Genomic DNA, 23,037 nt, shown 5'->3' on the forward strand with positions numbered 1-23,037 from the left:
GGCAACAATCTGTCTGGGGGAACTCGGCATGTGACTAACAAAGAAGCTGTGTTTGGATAGAGTGGCGTATTGCATTATTTGCTTGGCAGTGAACCACTTCTAATAATCTTAGAATGTTTCCATTTACTAAATAAATAATAATGATCTCAATTGTACCAAAAAGTTTTACGAAAATGCCTGTGCAAAAATACATCTCCATATGTACAATTCTTTAACAAAATATGTATTTCTGAAATAGGGATACTTCAATATTTGTATTCGGTTTCGTGTACGAAAAAGCCGAAGGGAAAAAATACACGCGCGCGCACACACACACACAAAAAAAAAAAAAATCATGCTCTACTTCTCAGCAACGATTGCTGACTGACATCAGTGGAGTTCAGGAATTTACAGGAGTTTTAAAGAGAAGCCCCAACTTACACAAAATCCAGCTCAACATCTCTTCTGAAGATCAACGAGCCAAAAAAGGATCTATTGCCTTTTTAAGTTGAAAATGAGATTTAAACCAGAATGTCCAGCTACCAACCTCTTTAGGTTCGTGTCGGATCAATGCAGGAACGTTGGGTCGCAGTATAAGTTAGTGGTTATTTCATGAGATGGTGATGGCCAGACTACTGTATATGTGTCTCACAGTATTGAGTCATGAAGATGTCTACTCCATTGCTGAGATGATAGTGTGTCTGTAATGTTGGCCTATGGCTCAACAGCAACTAGCCATAAGCCCCTTTCTGAGATTGAAACGGCAAAAAAACAATACCATGCCTAAGGCATTGACACCAGGAAATGGCTCTCCTACAATCATTTTCGAGCAAGACTGCAGATTTTAGTACATTAAGATTTCAGCACACGCTTCTTTAGTGCTACAATGGGTAATTGGAGGAGGTGAGACGTCACCTGCTGTCTCTCGTTTTGTTCCTGCAGTTTTTTTCGCATGTGCTAAAAAGCTTTACTGAATCAAGCCCTTAATGTACCTAAAACTGAATATTTTTTGGAGCTTCAAGAGACAACTGTTGCTCAGAGATTCAGTAAAGACATGCTAGGCTACTAACAAACCTGAAATTATTAAAATGAACGGGGTGGGGGGGATAAAAACTCAAGTGCTTTAGGTAATGCAGGGTTGTTAGAGTTCAAGTCAGGGTTGGATTGTTCTGTAAAAAAAAGTAACTCCTTTAGCCGAAGTTCCTAAAAATTCCCTTGAAATTAAACAAAACTCGAAATTTAAACGATTCATTTCTTTCCAAAAAAGTGTATGATAAATTTTGTTCTGTTTGCTATACATTTGCTAGCCTGTAAACAAAATGTGGTGTAAAAATGTCTAGTTTGCATAATCTTTTAAGTTTAGGTTGCTCGTGTTGAAACTCCACTCCTGTCATGTCTGTCTGCAGTGAGCGTAGCTCGATCTTATTCAGCCTTCCAGTGAGAGATCATGTGTTATGATTAACTTAAGTTGATTGTGTCTACTGTAGGGATGTTCCTCTCCTGTACACTTCCTCCAAGGCTGAGTAGGATTTCAGTTTCCAGTAGTCCACACATACCGAAGAATTCATCTCGTTTGTGTCGCCCATCCCTCCTATGCTTGGTAGTGTTGGTGAGGCTACGTACCAGCCCAAATCTGTACCTTCAGACCCCAGCGCAAGTGCTCAGGCTGGGTAGCTCTACGCAGCAGGCGTTGTACCCAATGGTGCATTGTATAGATTCATTATAACCTCCGACAGGAGAACTAGATCTCTCTGGCTTATTATCCTATCCCAGGAGAGTGTCCCTGCATGGCTTTGGGAGGAAATCCCCACGAAGGACATCAAATGGGCCACCCAGTGTGCATTCCACCCTGAGGATTGTGGGAAGAGTAAGAGAAAAAGAAGGCCTCGTGCAGAGTGGCATGAGGGGGCTGAGGGAGCTCTGGGTCCAGCCTACTGCTCAGCACGCTCAGAGCCTCCACACCGGTGTCAGGGACGAGCCTTTGGCTGCCGGAAACAACAGGCAATATTACACTCTGAACTAAAACAATGAAGCAACCGGATGATGTAAAGAAACTAACCTGATGTATGAGTGAGTTGTTAGGGAGCCCTGGCGGTCCGGGTATAGAGCGAGCGTGCTTGCTGTGGATGTTGTTGATTGATGGAGACTTGGCCATTTTGGGCCTGCCAGGACCTTGTCCTCCTCCCCCTCCTGCTCCAGACACTGTCAGAGTCATTGCAAAATTTGAATGAGAAACAGCACTTGAAATCAAGCGAACGGCATATAATGATTATGTAAAGTCTACAAATGATTTTTGGTTTATAGTGTTTTAGGATTGGATGGAGATCCAGAAAGTCAGTTCGTTCCTTCTCCGCTCATTTTTTAAGTAAACTTTGAAGAGCGGTGATTAAAGTGCATTAAAACTAAACTGAAATGAAACAAAAGCCACGTTAAAATTTACCTGAACTTTAAAAGCAATCGGATCAAAATGAATCCAGAAACTGGATTGATACTAAAATGACTTCAAACAGAGTCTAGAAACCTGAAACTGCATCAAAAATAAACTCATATGAAACTGAAACTGGATTAAACACACTAAAGTGAATTTAAGTGAAATATAGATCTGGATCAAAACTAAAGTAAGATGAAAAAGGGGATGTGAGATGACACAAAAAACTAAACTGAAATGAACTAGAATAAAAATAGAAACTGGAATAATATGAAATTTACATTAGAGTGTGGATTACAATTAAATTGAAATAAAAAAAACTATTGAATTCAATTTGAGATCAAACTGACATGAAACAGGAACCAAATTAAATCTAACTAAAATCAAATAGAAACTGGATTGATACTAAACTGAAATGAAACAAATCAACAGCAACGGGATCAGATAAACTCGTTTGAATCTGAAACTGCAATAATAATACTAAACTAAAATAGTAACAAAACTGAAATAAAAACAGAAAACAAATTAGAAAGAATCTGGATTAAAATGAAAACCCAAATTAAAACTAAAATGACATTAGACAGAGACTGATTTGGACTGAAACCAAATTGAGATGAAACAGAAACCAGATTAAAATTAAACTGAAATGAAACAGAAAGCAAATGAAGTGAAACTTAAATGAAAGAGAAGCTAAACTCCAATGAAGCAGGAATCTGGATTTTAAAAAACAGTGAACACAGTGAATCTGTATTGATGAGATGTATGTACCTGTGCTGTTGAGGCTACTTGAGCCAGGCGAACCCTTCCTCCGTTTGGCTTCTAGACGTGCCTCTGCATGATGATCGCTGCTCTGGTGAACAAACGGCCCGAGGGAGAGGGTGGAGTCGCTGCTGTTCATCACCACACTCATGCGTTTAATAGACTCAGCGGGGCTGCCAGAAGGAGGGCCGCGTCCCGTCGATTCCTGCTTCAAGCTCAGAGAGTTGGCCCTGCCTGGGGTGCAGTTTACCCCCACACTGTACACCCCACTGTGGGATGATGACGACGCTGATGACGATGAAGACGAGGTGGGGGTGGAGGCGAGCGAGGAATGATAGGCACTGCCCAGGCTACCCGCGTTTACTGCGCAGTTCTTCTTAAAAGAGGAGGATGAGGATGATTCCGAGGTGTAAGTGCTATGGGAGGTTAGCAGGGAACTGTTTTTCCGCTTCTTTCCCGAACTGAGGCTCCCGCTCGCAGTTCCGCTGACGCTAACACTGCTATTATTACTACCCTTGACGACAGAGTTACTTAGGCTGGAGGATGGCTCCCGAGCCCTGAAGGACTTTGTACCAGATCGGGATTTGAGGGGTCGGTTGGAGCCCAACGAGGGTAGCGAGGACAAGTGGGCTGAAGGCATCTGGGGTGATGAGGCTGACACTTGTCTAGAAGCGCCACTGTAGGCGGGCTGCTCGCTTGCGGAGGCTTGCGGAGAAGAGCGGGCGTTCAGGGTGGTGCCGTACGACAGGACAGGCTTGCTATCATAAGGCGGCGACGAAGACAGGCTGAGAAAGCCTGCGGAAATGGAGGAGGACGAGGAAGAATGGGAATTTGTGCTTGTCCGGTGAGAGGCTGTCGGTGTTGTTGCAGAGTTCTCCAACGCCAGAGGGATTTTCCTACAAAGTAAATGGAAGAAATCACAATTAGGACTGTGTTCATCAGAAAAACAGCTGCTTGCAGGAAGGGTCTCAACACACTCACTTCCACATTTGTGAGTTGACATGCTTGTCCAGCATGGTGGTGAGAGCACACCGTACTTGATCCCAGCGCCGGTCAAACGCATAACATCCTCTACCGTACAATCGACTTCCAAAAGTGCAGTACTGGTGAGAGACAGAACATGAATAGTACATTTATATGGAGTTATTCAGAATAATCTCTTCAATCAATCAGATGAAGGCCGACTCAACTTGAATCTCACTTTTAAGAGGGTGGCTTGCCACAAAATTGAATTAAAATGAGGCCCTGGATATTAATTTCAAACTCATTTAAGAATAGCTTAGTGATTCAAAAGCTCAAAATAAATGCAAGAGATTGTTTATGCAGGCACTTGAGTTCGAGAAAAAAAACCTCACTAACACTTTAAGATCACAAGGTTTCTTGTACTTACAGCGGCTGGTCGTGGGTGGTAACCTGAATAATGGCAGTCCAGTTTCTCCGTAGCTTCCTCCCTCTCCTCGTTCTCCCCCTCGTCGCTGGAGAGGCGGCTGCTCTCAGCACTAACAGGGGCCGGGTGAGAGTGGTGGGCCTGATCGTGGGCCATGGCTGGGTCTCCTCCACTGTGAAAGTTACTGTTGTTGAGTCTGAAGATAAAGAAGAGCATCTTAACCTTTGCCTTGGTTGACCCAAACAAAAACAACTGGAGATCTATAAAATGACTGTAAACTACCACAATTTGGCAGGAATCTGATTTAGAGGAAATAGTGGGGCAGGAGGAAGCAACTCACCGTGGAAGCCCAGAATTATGAGGTTTGGGTTTGAGGGGCAAAGGCTTGGTGGCATCAGCAGTGCCATTGCCATGGGAGACCGGGTGAGGGTCTTGTGGGAGGCGGGAGTGGGGAGGGTGAGGGTCCCTGAGAGGGGGTGCTGGGTGTGAGGGGTCCAACCTGAAGTGCAACTCCTTGTCACGCGCTTTGCTCTTGTGCTCAGCGAGCAGCGTGTCAAAGCGTTGCCGCCGCCCGAGCACCGCCCTCCTCTGGCTTATGGAATGTGTCTGTGGAGACATGGGGGTGATATTTAACCGTTTAGTCAAGCAGTTAAATGTTTGGTTCACTTACTCATTAGGGACGTCCTAGATATGCACTATACCGCAATATATTGGTGACCATACGGATATAGGCCAAGAACATTCTGATTAGGAAGATAAATATTTGAGCTTTTTATCTGCTATATTATTACCTCTATATTGCTATATTATATAAAATACAACATAATATAGTATCTGAACTTTTTATTTTTGCTATATTATTGATACTATAATATTATATTAGGGCTATATTCAAAAATAAAATGAAGTGTAAGGAGACACACCTTGCATGTTAAGGATCTTGTGCATGGCTTATGTGCTGTCATATCCATAACCCCACAATGGATATCTGGATTAAACTCTCGCTCTAGAAGAAAAATATCATAACAGAAACAGAACACATAAGATCAAGAAAAGGGGTGTACTTTTTTCCCCAATACAATTTAGTAGAATTTCCTGAGACAAACAGAATAAATATACAGTAGCAGCAGTGACTATTAGCATTTACCTTGTCTCTTGTACAAGGGTCTTCTGCTACTGGCACTGCTGCTGTCCGTTTTCTTGTCTTGGGATGAAAGGTGGCCCTTTCCATTAGGGATCTGACCAGGGGCCAGCAGAGGAGCCTTTGGTATGGAGGGGAAGTTAAGGCCTGACTTCAGGGGAGAGGTGCTCACAGTATTGGAGGAAGAGGAGGTGGAGGTGGAAGAAGAGGTGGGCACGTGGGGGAGCTTGGCTGAAGATTCCCCCTTCAGAGGGACCTTGTCTACTTTGACAGCAGTATTTGGACTGGAAGGCAGAGAAATAAAGACAGCCTTATATTGTACCAAAGGTGGGTGTGTTTCATATTACATCTTTTGTGTTACGTAAGAATGGGCTGCTTATCTTAACAAATTTATCCACTAAATTCACTCCATCAAAACACACATACTCACCTCTCATCTTGCAGCACCCTATAGGGGAAGTGAGGCTTCCGGTGAGGAGGCTTCTCTTTGGTTGGTTTGTAGATTTTAGTGGGAACGCTGCTGTTTGTGCTGGAGGTGCGTGCCAGTGTGCTTCCACTGACAGTCCCGCCCCCAACTCCGCCCCCAATGCTGCCCTTATTTCGAGAGATTGCAAATGCAGCAGAGGCGGGATAGCTGGATGGGGGCTTGCTGCTGGAGCTGTGTCTTCTCTCTGAAGGGCGAGACATTTGAAAGATTTTACCCTTCTATTGCCCAACATGTTGATGCAAAAATGTAAGTAAATAAACACATGTAAAGGCCCGTTTAGACCAAGGATGATAACTATAAATATAACGATAAAAGTACAGTTCTAAAAATCCTTCTCAATATTAAAGAATAGCAGTTCACACCACTGCTATAACGATAACGGCACAGAAAAACAGTATTGTTGGAATCACTTTCAGAATGATTTTATCCAGCTGATGAATGATAAGAACATAGACAGCCAATCAGAATCCATCCTGATGTAATGAGCTCAAGCATTTAAAGTGACAGACATGCATGCACTTAGAATAAACAGAAAGATATCGTCCGCTGGTGTGGACGCGAATATATTTATCTTTATAGTTATAGTTCTTGGTGTGAACGGGCCTTAAGATGTCCAGTAGGGTAATGGTAGATTTCTCAACAGTCCAGCATTATTGACATTTAGTGGCATTTTCATGTTTAAAGCAGGTGGGTTGTAAAAGTTTCAAGATTTATAATATAATTAAGTATCAAAAACTAAAAATATTCTTTTTAATAGTTATATGTAATTTAGTAGTATTTTTCAGATAACAATATCACATATATTTTAAGTATTCTATGTTGTTAGTGTAACAAAAATGATTAACTTATTTAAGTTTCAGTGTCAAAAAAAAGCAAAGACTGAAGAAAATAAATGAGACAAGCAAGAGAAGAAAAGCCAGGGACAAATATATGCTTAACTTGGAGTTTGATGAGCTTTGAACCACAAATTCTTTGTCTAGCTTTGCACTTTGTCCGCGATAACCATTTTAAAGGGAAGATGACCTAACCTGTAGTTAATCTAAGTAGATTAATGCTGCCTATTCAGACTCTCCTCTTCTAAATAAACATTTGCGCTCTCTCAGTCGTAATTTACAAGACACAAATGTGCAAGAGGAATTAACTGCTGTGCTGCACTAACAAACGTCTCGGTCTCTCCACACTTGCCTGTCAAAAACACACAGTCCTGCTGCTCTGGCCCAGTGTTTGTCGCTAAGCCCTCCAGCAAACCAGGGGCAAACACACACAGACACACACACACACACTAGTCTGATGTCTCGCCAGTGTTTATCTGTGCTGATAAAACTACAGCAAAAGCACAAAAAAAAGAATAAATAAAAGGAGGACACCAGGAAGAAATCCTTGACTTATTTATTTCTCACAGAGGCTTGTGGCTTCTTGCCGGGTTGTTGGCGCTGCTCCAAGAAAGTGAGCCAACATCAATTTGAGTAACCAAAGGCCAAATCGACAAAGCCCCGAATAGACCACAACAGTCCGTAATATCATTTTGCCCCATGTTGAAAAGCAATCTGGGACTGTTGTAAGGAAACTGTACACCAAATACTGCAACCTGACAAATGACCACAGGGAACTTCCGACATAAAATCAAGAGCCTCTTGCAAATGAAGGATGGTCAGCGTGGACAAAGGCACAGTTTAGAAATTTACCATTTTGTATTTTACTTTAAAAATAGTAATGGAGAACAATTTAATAAGCCATCAGCCTTTCAAAACGCTGTAATCGATCAAATTAATTGACAAAAAACAATAAAAAAAGAAATGCTCCGATACCAAACACTGATACCACGCAGCGTGTCCAGTACAGTGCATATTATGACAAAGAAACATCGACAACAGAGCAAACAGAGAGCAGAATGGATATATCAGAGAAGGATGTCTATAAAATAAATATATCAAATGAACTGAATGTTAAAGAAATTAAATATTTACGCCTAGCTGCTGTGTGCGAGCTCATAAAAAACTAAACAAAGTGGATTGAGTGTGCAGCGGGACAAACACGTGAGCTTGTCGAGCGCATCCCTTTTTCACAGATGCTGGAAAGTGTGTAGTTTGGTCGGATATGTCGGTAGCAAACAAGGTAAAACGCATTACTAACGTAATGTAAAGAGAGAGAGGGAGCACGTGCACACTCCTGTTGCATGCTCTTGATTGCTGATCGTTCACTCAGCACACTTGAACGTGCTGAGTGATTAAAACTAGGCTAATTAAAACATTTGGATTAAAACTAAATTATACATGGAAGTAAAAACTTGAACTGTGATTTATGTAGAACAAGTGGCTCCCTACATTATTACAGGACAAGAAGTTTACAGCGCGCACACTACCGTAGCGCGAACACGGAAAGCAGCGCCTCAGACAGTGCATGAATACTGCATTGAATTCTCTTTCACGTCGTCTTGCGCTTGAAATGACGAATTCACACAAAATTATGTAAAAACGCCATCTTGGCAATATCCTAGTTAACATAGTTGATAATGTCTTATGTGAACATAAACAGTTGAGAAATAAAACACGTTTAACAGTATATTGGATCCATGCATTCTGCACTTCTTAAAGGGACAGCAACTGCTGCTGTGCTTTTAATGTTAAAGGCACAATATGTATTTTTTTTGCTTTAAAAATATAAAAAAATCACTATATCTATGTTATATATTTTTTAAAGTTGTGTATTTACATTATCCCGACAGTTCCAATTAACTTCTAAATCCAGAGAAATTAATATTTTAATTCGAAGACACGGACCGTGTCTTTATTTCCGTTTTGTCGCCGTCAATGGCGTCATATCCGTGTTGTCTCTGGTTTCCGCTCGTGCTGCCATGGCAACCAGAGCTATGACCCAGAGCCCTCTGATAGTAACCAAACTGACGTGGACAGCTGTGTAGTTCGCAATGTCTATCTGCACGCTGTTGTTGTTTCGTTCAAACATTATGGACCATGGCAAGCAGACTTTGGATAAAAAAGGAGAACTAAAACGAGAATCAATATCAGCGCGGTGTTTTCGAGATGCCGAGAGCTCCCATGGACAGTATATAAACGAGAGCTCCACGTCCGAGACTTCGACAACTCCTACGTGTACTTTATTAAACAGGTGAGCACATTTACATAAAACTAATCAATATTATATAGTTCAACAATGATAAAATGTTAGAATATGATCTGTATGTTATTCTAATGTTGATCTAGCTTACTGCTAGTCTCATACAGACAAACTAACGTTAACACATACATTTCAACACATTCAAATGCAGTTTAGAGTGATAGTGTAATGTTAGACCAAGTGAAACAGTGCTGCATTACCTCACAAGTTTAATTTGTCTAGTAAACTGACCTGTGAGTAGTAATTCTGCGTGTAGTTCGGTAGAATGAAATGTCCATATTCCTTTTATATCCGCGGGACTCGCGTCGCGTGTGGAGCTGATAGCTGTCTCTTATCAATCCCGAACTGCTTCATATCACAGTCATGATAAAAGCATCGATGTATTCAGTCATCCATAAACATTATTAGATCGGCCGGCTTGACGTTGACGACAACATCCATAATTCTTAGCATGTGTTGCGTCATCAAACTACGCCTTTGTTATTGTAAATAGGTTAGCGACCCCTAGTGGCGAAAAATTCCATATTGTGCCTTTAATTGAACAACAAAGGACAAAGAAATCACTCACTGCTCTTGACTGAATGACTTTTGTAACTTTAATTTAAAAAAAATCTATATTTAATTTATACAGTGAAGACTATGCATTGTTATTTTACATTTGTTTACTTTATTAAAATTATGTTCCTGAAAACTTCTGTTAGACCTACCTGAAAAGCACTTTATTTTATTTGTATCTTTGTTCTTTTGTATTTATTTGTGCTTTTTGTGATTGGATGATTTTTTCTTATTTTATTACTGACTGTTTACTTGTCTTTAACAATGTTTTAAATCTACATTAATTAGGCTAGTAGTTTTTGCTGTACTATCAAAATTGTAATAGAGAAAATGGGCCAGTAAAAAAAAAAAAAAAGCCCTGTGCTATTAAATGAAAAATTAAATATGATAGAGCAATAGAATGAACAGTGAAAGTAACATAATAAAGCATGAAAATAACTGAAGGAAATAAAGGATTCATATTCGTTTGGTTTCCCTAACTAATATAATTAAAAATAACAAATCGAATGAAAACACAGGTTTGATAATATCAGTATTGGCCTAGTTCTGGAAAAAGTGGTATCAGAACATCCCTAAAATTAACCATAATTGAAACAGCTTGCCAAAGTGAAATTTATAGAAAAGTTCAAACTACCATTGGTCTGTGGCGATTCAATAATAGGTAGGTGTGCTTCTTTGACGTGGAAATCTCCGGTTAATTTCTTCTGTACATTTACTCGAGGTCAGACAGCCGTGAGCAAAAACATGAACACACTAGAGAGTCGCTGAAACTCTAATTGAAATGGAACGCTGACACTGTTTTCTTTTTTCTTTTCTTTTTTTTTTTCATGTTTAATACTGCAAAGCTGCTTGCTTTTAATAGTACTTCACCCAAAATTTTTTATTCTGTCACAAAAGAGGATATTTTGGAATGTCAGTAACCAAACAGTTGATTTTTTTTCCCTATGGGTTAGGTTACCCATATTCTTCAAAATATCTTATCTTTTTGTGTTCAGCAGAATAAAAAAAATGTATACAGGTTTGGAACAACTTTAGAATCAATCTGTTGTATAAAGTGTTATATAAATAAACGTGACGTGACTTTACTGGAGTGCCGAACTGCAGAGCTTGTGCAAACATCCACATCGCTATGATCAGATGCTTTCTTAACTACTGTTTTCTCACCCCTTTCCATTTTTTAGAAAGGAAAGTAAACAGCACATATTAACATATTCATCTAAACGACGGTGTCAGCAGTGGTCGGCGTCAGGATGTTCGAGAGGAGATTGTTAACACGATCTATATTTCAATCAGGAAAATCCAAACTTTTTCCTATCATTTATCTCAAACATGACCTCAAACATTAGCCTGGGAAAACCCAGACAACTTCTGGCAAATTTAGATTTGCTCTGCAAGTAGTCTGGCAAAGAGCCCATTTCTAATCCGTCGAAATCGAGGCACCAATCAGAAACGTTGGGGTGGGCTTTACACAATGACGATCGCTCTGATTGGTTTTAAGTCTATCCAATTGCGCCCAGAGGCATTTGAGCGACGTCCGTTGGTGAAGCACACCAACTTTTAAATGCATTATTATATTCAAATTGCAAACACATGAGGACAGTCTCCATGAAAGACCCACTGGCAGATGAACGTGCTACTACATTTCTCTCTGAAACGGTAGGAAATTAAATTAGATTTAATAGAGGATTTTAACTGTGACAAGATGATTGACAGGGCAGTTTACGTGACGGGATGCACGCGACAGATCCGTCCGATAAAGATGACGAAGTAGTATGTCCCAAAGCTTGCCTACTTTTTTGCTACACATTCAAAAGTAAACACCTTTTCTTCACAAAAAGAGTACATACTTTTATGGCGTAGTGTAACTTTTAGGCGAATTGGGACGCAGCATATGGCTTTACACGATGACGATCGCTCTGATTGGTTTTAGGTCTATCCAATTGCGCCCAGAGGCATTTGAGCGTGGTCTACTGAGAATGGTCTGGTTTTAACCAGGCTACTCAAACATGGCTTACCATTTAAAACATGTAATCAGTAGCCCAGTGGGCTATTATTAGATGCATATCCAAGTGTTTGTGTGGAAGCTGAAATAATCCAGAGCTTACTGTATGATATGTTTAGGCTAATTTATGTTTAATGCAATTCTCTCTATAGTATCTCTATAATATCCACTATACTGGAGGTGAGTCGGCATCGTCATCATCTATGCAGCTGACACGGACTCAGAAAACACTAGTTTATTAATAAATTATTCAAATGTTCTGTTCATAATTTGTTACTTTTGCTGGTGCGCTGCAACAAGTTTTATGCATGTGCTTGAGCTCTTAATATATATTTTTAAACGCTCATTATTATGGTTTAGTATTTCTCTGTAATGTAGAACAATGTTACATATAATATTCTTTCTCAGCCCTGAAGCTGAAACAGTTTTCCAGATGGCATCGCCAACCCTCACCCCCCTTCCCCACAGTAAATATTTAAGTAATTAAATTAATATCATAAACGTGCAACTTGTCAACAACAACAAAAAAAACTTTACTCAGGGGCAGCCCTGGTAAACCCTATTGAATTTATTTCAAAGACTTTAAATTCGACATTGCTTGAAGGACAGCAAGATTAAATATCCAATCAGCTAATCAGCTGAGGTTCAGTGTGACGGCAAAACCCCACAGCATCCACAAATACATAATGCAGTGAAAATGAAGGATAATGTACAGTCAGCCAGTCAATTTCAGTACAGGAAACGTTTGAGTTCATTTTAAACGGATGAATGTTGAGGAGGATGCGAATTCATTTCTTATTATTCTTAAAGGGGCTTAACCCCTTAACGCCTGAATTTATAAAGCTGTATATAAAAAAAAAAATTCTGTGTGTTTTTGACTTTAGGTAGATGGTAAATAATGTTGAGATTATCAATTTCACTTTTGCACAACAAATAAATAGAAATTTTGGTATGTTGCAAATTTGCGACAACAGGCATTTAGGGTAATTTTGGTATGTTGCAAATTTGCGACAGTGGGCATTTAGGGTATTTTTTTACAAAATGGAAAAATTAATAAAACACATTTTCCCATCTCAGGAATGTAGATTTTATTCATGGCACAAAGTTGTTAGAACTTATAAACTTTATACTTATAAACTTTGACAAATTAATGAATCTTGACAACAGCAAGAAACAAAACACTCTCCTACTCCCTAACATTGACAGTAGTTTTTATACATTCCATGTTACACTCTGTTTAACTCTTTCCTTGTTTCTCCAGTGCATACATTATATATTCTTATAGTGTTATATCCTAACATGCTATTTTTTGTGAAAAAAAAAAAAAAAACTTTTTTTTGGCTGAAACCATCTAAATACAGCATTATTATAATATGTAGCCATTAGGCCAATCCAGCCGTTATGGCCCAATGTCGCAAATTTGCTACAAACAGAAATCTACAAAGTACGTAAAAAATATTCGTCACATGAAGTCTATATGAATAACATAGCTATAGAAGCAATCAATAAGCTGGTACATATTTTTATCTTAGCACAACTTAACTCATTTTGGGAAATTTCTCCACATTTGCGCACTTGATATGCGGATTTTGCAAAACAAAATATTAGCTTCGGTGAACCGGATGTAGTTCCCACTCCGACCGCTCCTACGATAAACCAGTGCGTGCAAAATGTTCCTAGGTATGTATCGAATGTGCACAAACAGGCATTGGGGGAAAACACACGCTATCTCGCCTGCAGTCTGAATGGAAGGGGTTTGTTGCAAATTCGCGACAGTAGGCGTTAAGGGGTTAAATGTAAGAATTTACAGGCATTTTTGTACTGCCAATGAAACTCTAAAAAAACTAGAACTTTCCTGACGTCCTAGGTTGGCTATGAAAACCTCTAGTCTAGACTGATTTTAATGTAAAGGACTTGGGCCGGTTTCGCAGGCGAAATCCAAAGGACAAGCATTTCTAAACGCACAACACATCGCACTTTGAAGCAGAAAGGTAACAGCAGCAGAAGACACACCGGGTGCCACTCCGGTCAGTTAAGAACAGGAAACTGAGGCTACAATTCGCAAGGGCTCCCCAAAATTGGGCAATAGAAGGCTAGAATAAAGTTGCCTGGGGCCCGTTCTTTACACGTGGATTACTCAATTCTCTAGATTTTTATGTTGACGATTGTTAGGTTCTTCAAAGCTCATCCTGGAGTTATCACTGCATAATCACATCTTCTGATGGTCATGTCACAAAGCTCAAATATACTGTATTTATATATATATATATATATATATATATATATATATATATATATATATATATATATATACACACACACACACACACACACACACATATATATATATATATATATATATAAATAATGACTCATATTTAAATTCTCACTAAGGCCAATCCTTTTAACATCATTTTTAAAATGTATTTGCATTTTTGATTGCAGATTCATATGTAGTTTGCAATACATATTCCTTAGAACTGCAGCTTGTTTCAGCTCATTATGATTTATTAATCCTCATCTCGGATAAGCACTTGCCAGAACTAGATTCTTCCCTACACTATTAGTCAAGCACTTGAGCATTTAAAAGTTTCATGGTCCACGTAGTTAATCTGCTCATTAATCTTTCAGTCTCTAGTCTAGAATAAAGGAGTCCCAGTGTTCATTAAAAAAAAAAAAAAAAAAAAACCTCACTGCTAGAGTGAGTGATTGTGTAATGATCTCTAAAAAAAAAAAAAAAACCTGCAGGAGAACTGGCTCAGTCCGAGTGCAATAAACAGATCATATTTGAACATCAATGCAGTTCTGAAAAACTGATCTTCTGGAAGCTGAACAGAGCATCAAGTGCACTGATGTCGACATGGTTTGGCTTTCTCAAGAGTGCTGCAACTTTCACAATCTGCACAAATTCAGAGTCCTGTGACATATTTTTGGATTCAGTTATGGCTACGGGAAATCTTCCAAACAAATAAGTTTTTATTTTGGGTTCTAATAGCCTGTGAACAGCTGCACTGTGTCATGAATGGTTCATGAATGTTTGTGTACACCAAGCAGTCAGTTTTACAAAACCTAAACTAAAATATTCACATATGAGGAATATGACATACAACATTTTTTTAAGTATGCTACACAATATTAAGAGAAAAACTGAACAAAATCTTTCAAAAGAATGGTCACATTTTCAGGTTTCATTAATAAAACCATTTTGATTACTCTGACACATTTTGTAATTATGTTTTGAACGGTGACAGTGCATACTAAGAAATTATGGCCAAATTAAAGGCCAAAAAACACACTGACATGAAAAGAAAAGAAAAAATGCAGAAAGTAAAAGGGCAAACTAAATGGTGTTAAAAAATAACAAGCATGCCTGCATATAACTTGAATCTGAAGAGTTTTGCATTTCATTGGATCTTATACTCTGCAGACTTAAAGCAAACCAACTCAGATGCACATTGGATCAGATTAATTAATTCACTTTGTAACACACAACATATGCAGACTACATTTTTAGTAAATAAAAAGCAGTATTTCGTTTTTTTATTCTGCTGTCCTACTTTACATCCTTTTGGTAAGCATTTTGCCACTGGGATTTAATGAAAATGTGTCTCCCCCTTGTGGCCAATGCTGCAAAAATAAGTTCAAGTGCACCAGTTTACTACAGAATCTTAGTAATTCGATTCTTTGATTCGATTAAAATGAACTCTGGTGCGACTGCTCTGTTAGTGTAGTTTGAATATGTGTGAACAGTGCCGTCCAGACCCTGGTGTGCATCAAACAAGCGCTTCCAAACAAACTCTGGTGTGGTTCGACTGAAAAATGACAGAATGCTCAAGCATATCTGGTTCTTCTCATCACAGGAGCTACACTTCACAGTTCTGAGTCGGAAACACATCTCCTTGCAGCAGATCTTTGTTTGTGGGCAACATAGGAATTCCTGGCGCTGTTTTCTAAGCTCTTCATGAGTTCTAGATATAGCATCATATGCACGCACATACAACCAGCGTGTTTAGCCCAGCACACAGCATTGTTTTGGATGTTCAATAAGTTCCATTGTAAAATATGGACTAAATGAATTACTTTCTGTTTTGGTCCGAACCAAAAGAACAAAACTACAAGTGTGAACACACCCGTAAAGAACAAATTGGCTCACCATCACTTTCATTCAAGGTTAATTATTGTGTAGAGAGAAACAGTTGGGCCAAAGAAAGACCTTGACTGGGCCAAATGTTTTCAAAATCAATAAGAATGAAACCACTTTTAACACATTTTAAAACAGAAGAAAAAGACCCCAGCTCCATCATAGAAGCCATCTGCAACCATTTGATTGACACCACTTTCTTAAAATTGGCAAATTGGATTTGTAATGTTCATGTGCTAAAATAAATAACACTGTTGACACATTTTAAACGGCTCAAAAAGAAATAAATAAAAACCCTCAGGAAGGGTTTTCCCTAAAACACAGATCAGAGGTGTATTGAAATGGGAGTGATTTTGATTTACTTTATTTTGTATTCCTGGAATTTTCTGACGTCTTCGGGGAGGTTTTACATGTGCTAGATTGGATAAAACAGCACAGATGGGCCAACTAAAAAGAGCACATCAAATATTAACTTGAGGATAGTAAACAGAACTCTGGCGGTGGGTATCAAAGGCTTGTGTTCTCCCCTCTTCATGTTATGATAGTTGAGGCAGAGCAGAGGCGGGATTTCGGTCTTAATTCCCTTGAGTGAGATAAGATTTTTCTAAAACACCTCTATTGAAGACAGCAGGGAGAGCAGAGAGAGCAAGTCAACTGCGGAGAACAGAAGGTGGTCTTACCGTAGTGTGCTTGGAAGGCCTGGGGTTTGACTACCTGACTGCAGTGGCTGCACATGACCAGGTAGAAGTCATCCTGTGCAGGACACTGGCCAAAGATGGGCATGTCTGCGAAAACACACAAACACTCATTAGCAGGTCAAAATACCAAGTTTCGTGCTCTTCAGACAAGCAGGCGATTTGAACAACGCAGTTGACTGTAAAAGCTAATATTGTTAATCCGCTTATTAGAAAAACCTTACAATGTAAGACAAATGAATAAATATGGCTTTTCATATCAGCTGACAGAATAATAATAACCTTCTTTTTTTTTTTTTTTTGCTTTGAAGAATCAAACATAAATTGAATAAATGATGTTTTAACAAGTAATCATTTATTTTTCAAATAGAGTAATAAAGATATCGAAAACTGCTAATTGAACAATTTATTAACTCAAATTTAAAATGTAAATAAATAAATGACAACCTGACAAATAAACTGTTTATTATTGTTTGAAAAAATTAGTTTAGTTAATGAGATTAAAAAAAGCATTTAAAGCAAATGGACAGAAATGAAGTACTAAAAATACAGAATTTGCTGAAATTTCAGTGTTTTATCAATATATTGTTACACTACTGTTCAAAAGTTTGGGGTTGATACTTTTTATTGATTTATTTATTATTATTAATACTTTTCTAATACTATTCAGCAAGGATACATTAAATTGATCAAAAGTGACTGTAATGATGACATTCACAATGTTGCAAAATATTTATTTTACAATGCTTCTTTTTGAATTTTCTATTCATCAAAGAATCCTGAAAAAATGTATCACAGTTTCAACAAAAAAAAATTAAGCAGCACAACTGTTTTGATAACACTGATAATAAGAAATGTTTCTTGAGAAGCAAATCAGCATATAAGAATGATTTCTGAAGAATCATGTGACATTGAAGACATAAGTAATGATGCTGAAAATTCAGCTTTGCCATCACAGGAATAAATTACATTGTAAAATATATATATATATATATATATATATATAAAAAAGTCATTTTAAATTGCAACAATATTTCACTATATATTTTTTTACTGTATTTTCGGTCAATTAAATGTAGCCTCATTAGAGACTTCAAAAACCTTACAGATCGCAAACTTTTGAATAGTAGTGTACAATTAACAACATTTTTAAACATGAAGTAAACATCAAAATCACACTACACTTAACTCTACTGTATATTACAGATCAAATTTATTTGGGTTGCATGTTCTTGTGCAGCTTTCACTTTCATTGTGGAAAGACAGATGACTTCCTGCTGGAATCAGGTCACTCCTTGATTAGGACTCGCGAAGTAAATGAGTGTAAGATGCAAGTACAATCTAACCTAACCAGTGAATGGAGCCTGAACTGAATCTGCCATCAGATTACACACACACACAAATGCCCAAGTTAACTTGTTTTCACAAAGCACACCGTTAATAAACAGTGTCTGTCCACCACACTTGTCAACGGCCCAGTTCAGCTGAGGCCACCCAGACCATTCCGGGGACGTTCCGGGAAAAGTGTATGGGTGAGTTCACGCAGTACAGACGGTCACTCGCAGCAGCGCTACTCTGTTTTCATAAGAAAGGAAACAAATAAGTGATAAGGGATAGCCGGCTACCGTGCCAGCGTTTCAAAGGTTGCCCGAGGAGGGGGTCCTCTGGCAAGCGAGGTGTGTGGGAGAGCCAGTGAGGAAAAGAGTAATTGAGTGGGAGACCGAGGAGGGGAAAGAAAGTGAGATTGCAGATTAAGAGTGGCAGTTGTAAAGCAGTGAAATCTGCAAGGCCAAAAGATTATAAAGCAAGTGGAGGAGAGCCGTACAGTAGGTGGCATTTGGCTTTCAAGATTCATACTTTCAGAAAGTGCCCTGAATTGACAGCAGAGCTTGTGGTAAAAAGTCTACCCAAACCACACAAATAACTGCACTGAAAATAGATGAAAGCAGTTGAAAAAATATCTGCATGTTAAAAAAAAAATAAGGAAAGAAAGAAAATGGCTTCTATTCTTAGCTATTTAGCAAAGACATGCTCCAAATGCAAACTACCTGTTTTGTACACTCTGGGAAAAATCTAAAATACTTGACCTGACCTGAGGTCAGCAACATGCAAATGACCATTTTCTACCGAAACAGATTGTATGCTGAACCAGGGAAAAACAACATTATTTGTTTATGGGCAAAACATTCAAATAATCGGTGAGATTTGAAACCGGCACCAAAGCCACTGTAAATGTCATTCTTCGAATACAAATAGTCACACCTATAGCTGTTTATTTATTCATTCACATTTAAAAATGTAAATAATCACATTTAAAACTGACAAATAAGTAAAAATCCAAAACGATTTAATAATACACTAATTTTAAATGCAAATGGACAAAGAAAAGTACATTTTAAATTCTTCATGAAAATGCAATTTATCAATATCATGTTTGTTACATTCATTTGTTGCATAACTATATTGTATATTATAGATCAAACGTGTTAATCTTTTCCACACAATGACTTGTCATCCTGGCTAATGCTACAAAATCAGAGATCCGGTGGTTTGAATTCAGATGCGTGTCTGTCTTTTTGAAAAAAACGCAACAACATCAGTTATGATGACGTTAAAAATGGGTTTTGAATCATGGCCTAGAAGCTGACATGTTGAGTCATGGTGCTAATGCCGGAGATGTGGGTTTGATTTTGACTTGTGCTCTTTTTTTATAGAATAATATTACGAAAGATCCATTTTTCACCATGTTGTTGAGAATGTGTTTGTGCGAAACATGGCTTAGCAGTTGACATGATGAGCCTTGGAGCTCATGCAAGAGATGTGGGTTTAATTCTGGCTTTTCAAACTATTAATTAAAAATGCTACAATATCAGATTTTCACCATGGCGTTGAGAATGTGTTTGGGATGTAAAGGCAGTTGCACGATGAGTCTTGGTGCTCATGCAGGAGATGCGAATTTGTTTCCGGCTTGTGTCCTTTTTTGAACTATTTGTTAAACAATGCCACAAGATCAGTTAGTTATTCTCAATGTGTTTGGGATGATGCCCTTGATGCCCATGCAGCAAATGTGGGTTCGAGTCTGGCTTGCATGCTCTCTCTTAAAATAACACATCTCTGACCAACTCTAACTGGGATAGATATTGAAATGCACTGACAATACATCTTCACATTTAACTTGCAACACCTTTTGTAAAGACTTCATAAACATAAACCAAAGGGGTAAACGAGCAGCAAGCATTATATTCAGAAGTGTTTTGTCGGCTGAAGATGTGGAGCTCGGAGAGGCACTAACTGTCCATTAGTCTGAGAGCCAAGAGGTTAATTAGTGAGAGTGATTAAGAGAGGGGACAGGAGCAGCGCTGTTACTGCTGTTCCACTGCAGCTCCTTCACACAGAGACACAAGGACACTCCAAAAAACATCACTGCCTGAAAAGATGACATCGAGTCGCCAGCGTCACCTGGGCGTACCTGTGTTGCTCTCACAGTAATCACTGCAAATCAGGACAATAGCCTCTTCAGGAATTCACAAAAGATCAAGTAGAAGATATCCAGGGCTAGGGTTTTGATCCAGTTATTCTGATTCAAGATGTTTGCAAACCTAAATCTTGTTATCTTTTCAGAGAAATACTAAATATATGGCGCACTGACATTCCATTATTAATCGAATTAAATGTGTGAGTTGCCGCCTTACATAGTATGTCTGTTATAACTGCGTCCAACCAAACCAGTTTGGTCATGTTCAATTAAATGACTACATAACACATCATTAAAAAACTGCTCCCTTTATTAATCTCTAAAAACATCACTGTGCGAGTGCAACTGAATTGTATTAATTTCCAAACAAAACAATTCAAAAGTTAAAGTGTGATCTGATGACAAAAGGTCAAACAGGCAAAATGAAAATCACTTGATCAAATATCAGTCTATGCTTTTAGGTGTATGTTAAACATCATTCATTACGTTACATTTATGAACATTTAGCTTGCTAATACATTTCCTTTCAAACAAACATTATGGTCTGTAAGATTGTTTAATGTTTTTGAAAGAGGTCTTTTATGCTCACCAAGGCAAAATAAAGTAAAAACAGTGATATTGTGAAATATTGTTCTATTTTAATATATTTAAAAATATAGAATTTATTCCTGTGATGGCGTCATTACTCGAGTCGTCAGTGTCACATGATCCTTCAGAAATTATTCTAATATGCTGATTTGGTGCTCAATAAAGATTTCTTATTATCAATGTTGTAAACACTTGTGTCTTGCAAAAGTATTCGCACCCCTTCATTTTTTTTTACTTTTTTTTTTACATTTTGTTATGTTGCTGCCTTATGTAAAACTATGCATTATGCAATGTATATGCACTAAACATTGCATAAGTATTCAATTCAAACCCTTAACTCAGTACTTAAAGTACCTTTACAACCTCAAGTCTCAATCTTTGCACATCTGCATTTGGCGTTTTTCTGCCGTTCTTCTCCTCAGATCCTCTTAAGCCATACAGGGTTGGATGGGGACCTTCGGTGGGCAGACTTTTAGGTTTCTCCAGAGATGTTCGAGTGGGTTCAAGCACAGGCACTGGCTGGGCCACTCAAGGACATTCACAGAGTTATCAAACCACTCTTGCATTGTATTAGCTGTGTGCTTAGGGTCATTGTCCTGTTGAAAGGTGAACCTTCTGTCCTGTCTGAGGTTCTGAATGCTCTGGACTAGGTTTTCATCAAGGCTAACTCTATATTTTGCTGCATTGAGATTTCCTTCTATCCCCCAATCCCTACTGCTGAAAAACTCCACAGTATGAATGTGAAAAAAAAACAAGGGGTAACAAATACTTTCGCAAGGCAGTGTATTTTGTGCAAACCATGTTTTTTTTTAGGATTCTTTGGTGAATAGAAAGTTATAAAAATGTTACTTTGAAATATGTTTTTGCAAGAATGTAAAAAGTCTTTACTGTCACTGATGATTAATCAAATTCTTCCTTTTTTACCTTTTTATAATCTTAAAAATAATACATAATAATCTTTCCAACACCAAACTTCTGACTGGTATATACACACACACACTCCAGATCATTAAAACTAGTGCTGTAAATTTAACTCATTAATTTAATACAGTTGATTATATAAAAAATATTTACCTTAATTTGACATGGCCTCTCAAAAATGATTTAGAAAAAAACATTAAGATGTGACAACAGCCGAAGTCTGTCTGTCAGATGCATACATATGCCTGACATATTTCTGTATGTTTTAAGAATCGTCTTATAATCTATACAAATGTTGGGGATTTTTCTCAGCAGATATTCAAAGCCTGAGTCATATGAGTGGGCAAGGTATATTTAAATTGTCAGAATAAGTACTTCTACACTAGGCAACATCTCCATATTTTACGCACACTTAAATTATACAAATGCACACAGGTAGAACACACAGATAGTGACTCATTCAGAGTAGCCTCAAAGGTTACATGCTATATGTTTAAGAGAGAAACCATCAGCAGTACGTGTCCTTTAAAAATTCCAAATGAGCTTTCCGGCGTAACAATGAAATAAAACCTGAGCCTTAAGCGCTCCTCGGGATATCAATCCCAACATGAGACAACAACATGCTTATGACAGCATATCCGAGATGCGGACAGGATACGCTCGCTCCATCAGAGCCGGGTTGACTCGACATTAAAACCAGATATTCTAGTGTCTTCTAATCATGTGTCTCAGGTCTGAGAGGAAGTGGAGGACAGACAGAATGTGCTGAAAGAGAGAGAACAGAGATGCAGACGGAAGCGATGGATATGAAAATGGAGGGAGAAAAAGATATTGTGACAAAGCGAGAGACAGAGATAGCGATAAGGTGAGAGGGAGAGACGAGAGAGAGAGACTGTGAGTGTATAATTTGACCATCCCCTTTACTGTCATTGATAAATGATCTAGGTAGAGAAGCTCTTAGAAGCCCAGTGCACGAACACACTCGGAGGTTTAACTCCACGCCTGGTGTGTCTGCATTTCCACCCCTCTCGCTTTTACTCATCTGATGAAGAGCTGCAAGATCCTCACCACACATCTCTCCATTCAGTCACCTTTCACTGATCATGGCAGTTGTGAAACAGTCAGAGTGTTTCACAGTTTTTATGTGTGTTTACCAGCTTCTGGGGGGCTTTCAGATCCTGCTGGTTTAGGTGTTTTTTGGTTTGGTAATCATTCTTTAGTTACTGATTGAAATGAGGACTGGTAATCTTAAACACCCAAAACTGGCTCCCCATTGGCCTGTTAAACCTGTTGCTGCCTTATGTTAAACTACTTTAAAATTACTTTTTCACATCAGTCTACACT

At 38.4% G+C, this 23,037-nt stretch overlaps 1 protein-coding gene across 1 annotated transcript in view; it reads right to left on the minus strand.

Moving 5' to 3' along the window:
• Nucleotides 1–1,619: 1,619 nt before the first annotated feature.
• Nucleotides 1,620–23,037, minus strand: part of atxn7 (ataxin 7) — a 36,587-nt gene continuing 15,169 nt past the window's right edge. Inside the window, exons 5-14 of the mRNA XM_084395210.1 lie at nucleotides 16,695–16,799; nucleotides 6,125–6,365; nucleotides 5,701–5,978; nucleotides 5,477–5,559; nucleotides 4,894–5,159; nucleotides 4,557–4,749; nucleotides 4,148–4,269; nucleotides 3,176–4,062; nucleotides 2,039–2,181; nucleotides 1,620–1,964 (exon numbers count right to left, since the gene is read on the minus strand). Coding sequence (XP_084251336.1) covers nucleotides 1,947–1,964; nucleotides 2,039–2,181; nucleotides 3,176–4,062; nucleotides 4,148–4,269; nucleotides 4,557–4,749; nucleotides 4,894–5,159; nucleotides 5,477–5,559; nucleotides 5,701–5,978; nucleotides 6,125–6,365; nucleotides 16,695–16,799 — 2,336 coding nt within the window. The 3' untranslated portion in view covers nucleotides 1,620–1,946. The remainder of the gene's footprint in view (nucleotides 1,965–2,038; nucleotides 2,182–3,175; nucleotides 4,063–4,147; nucleotides 4,270–4,556; nucleotides 4,750–4,893; nucleotides 5,160–5,476; nucleotides 5,560–5,700; nucleotides 5,979–6,124; nucleotides 6,366–16,694; nucleotides 16,800–23,037) is intronic.

Source organism: Rutilus rutilus (assembly GCF_951802725.1).
Source record: "Rutilus rutilus genome assembly, chromosome: 22".
Lineage (NCBI taxonomy): Eukaryota > Metazoa > Chordata > Actinopteri > Cypriniformes > Leuciscidae > Rutilus > Rutilus rutilus.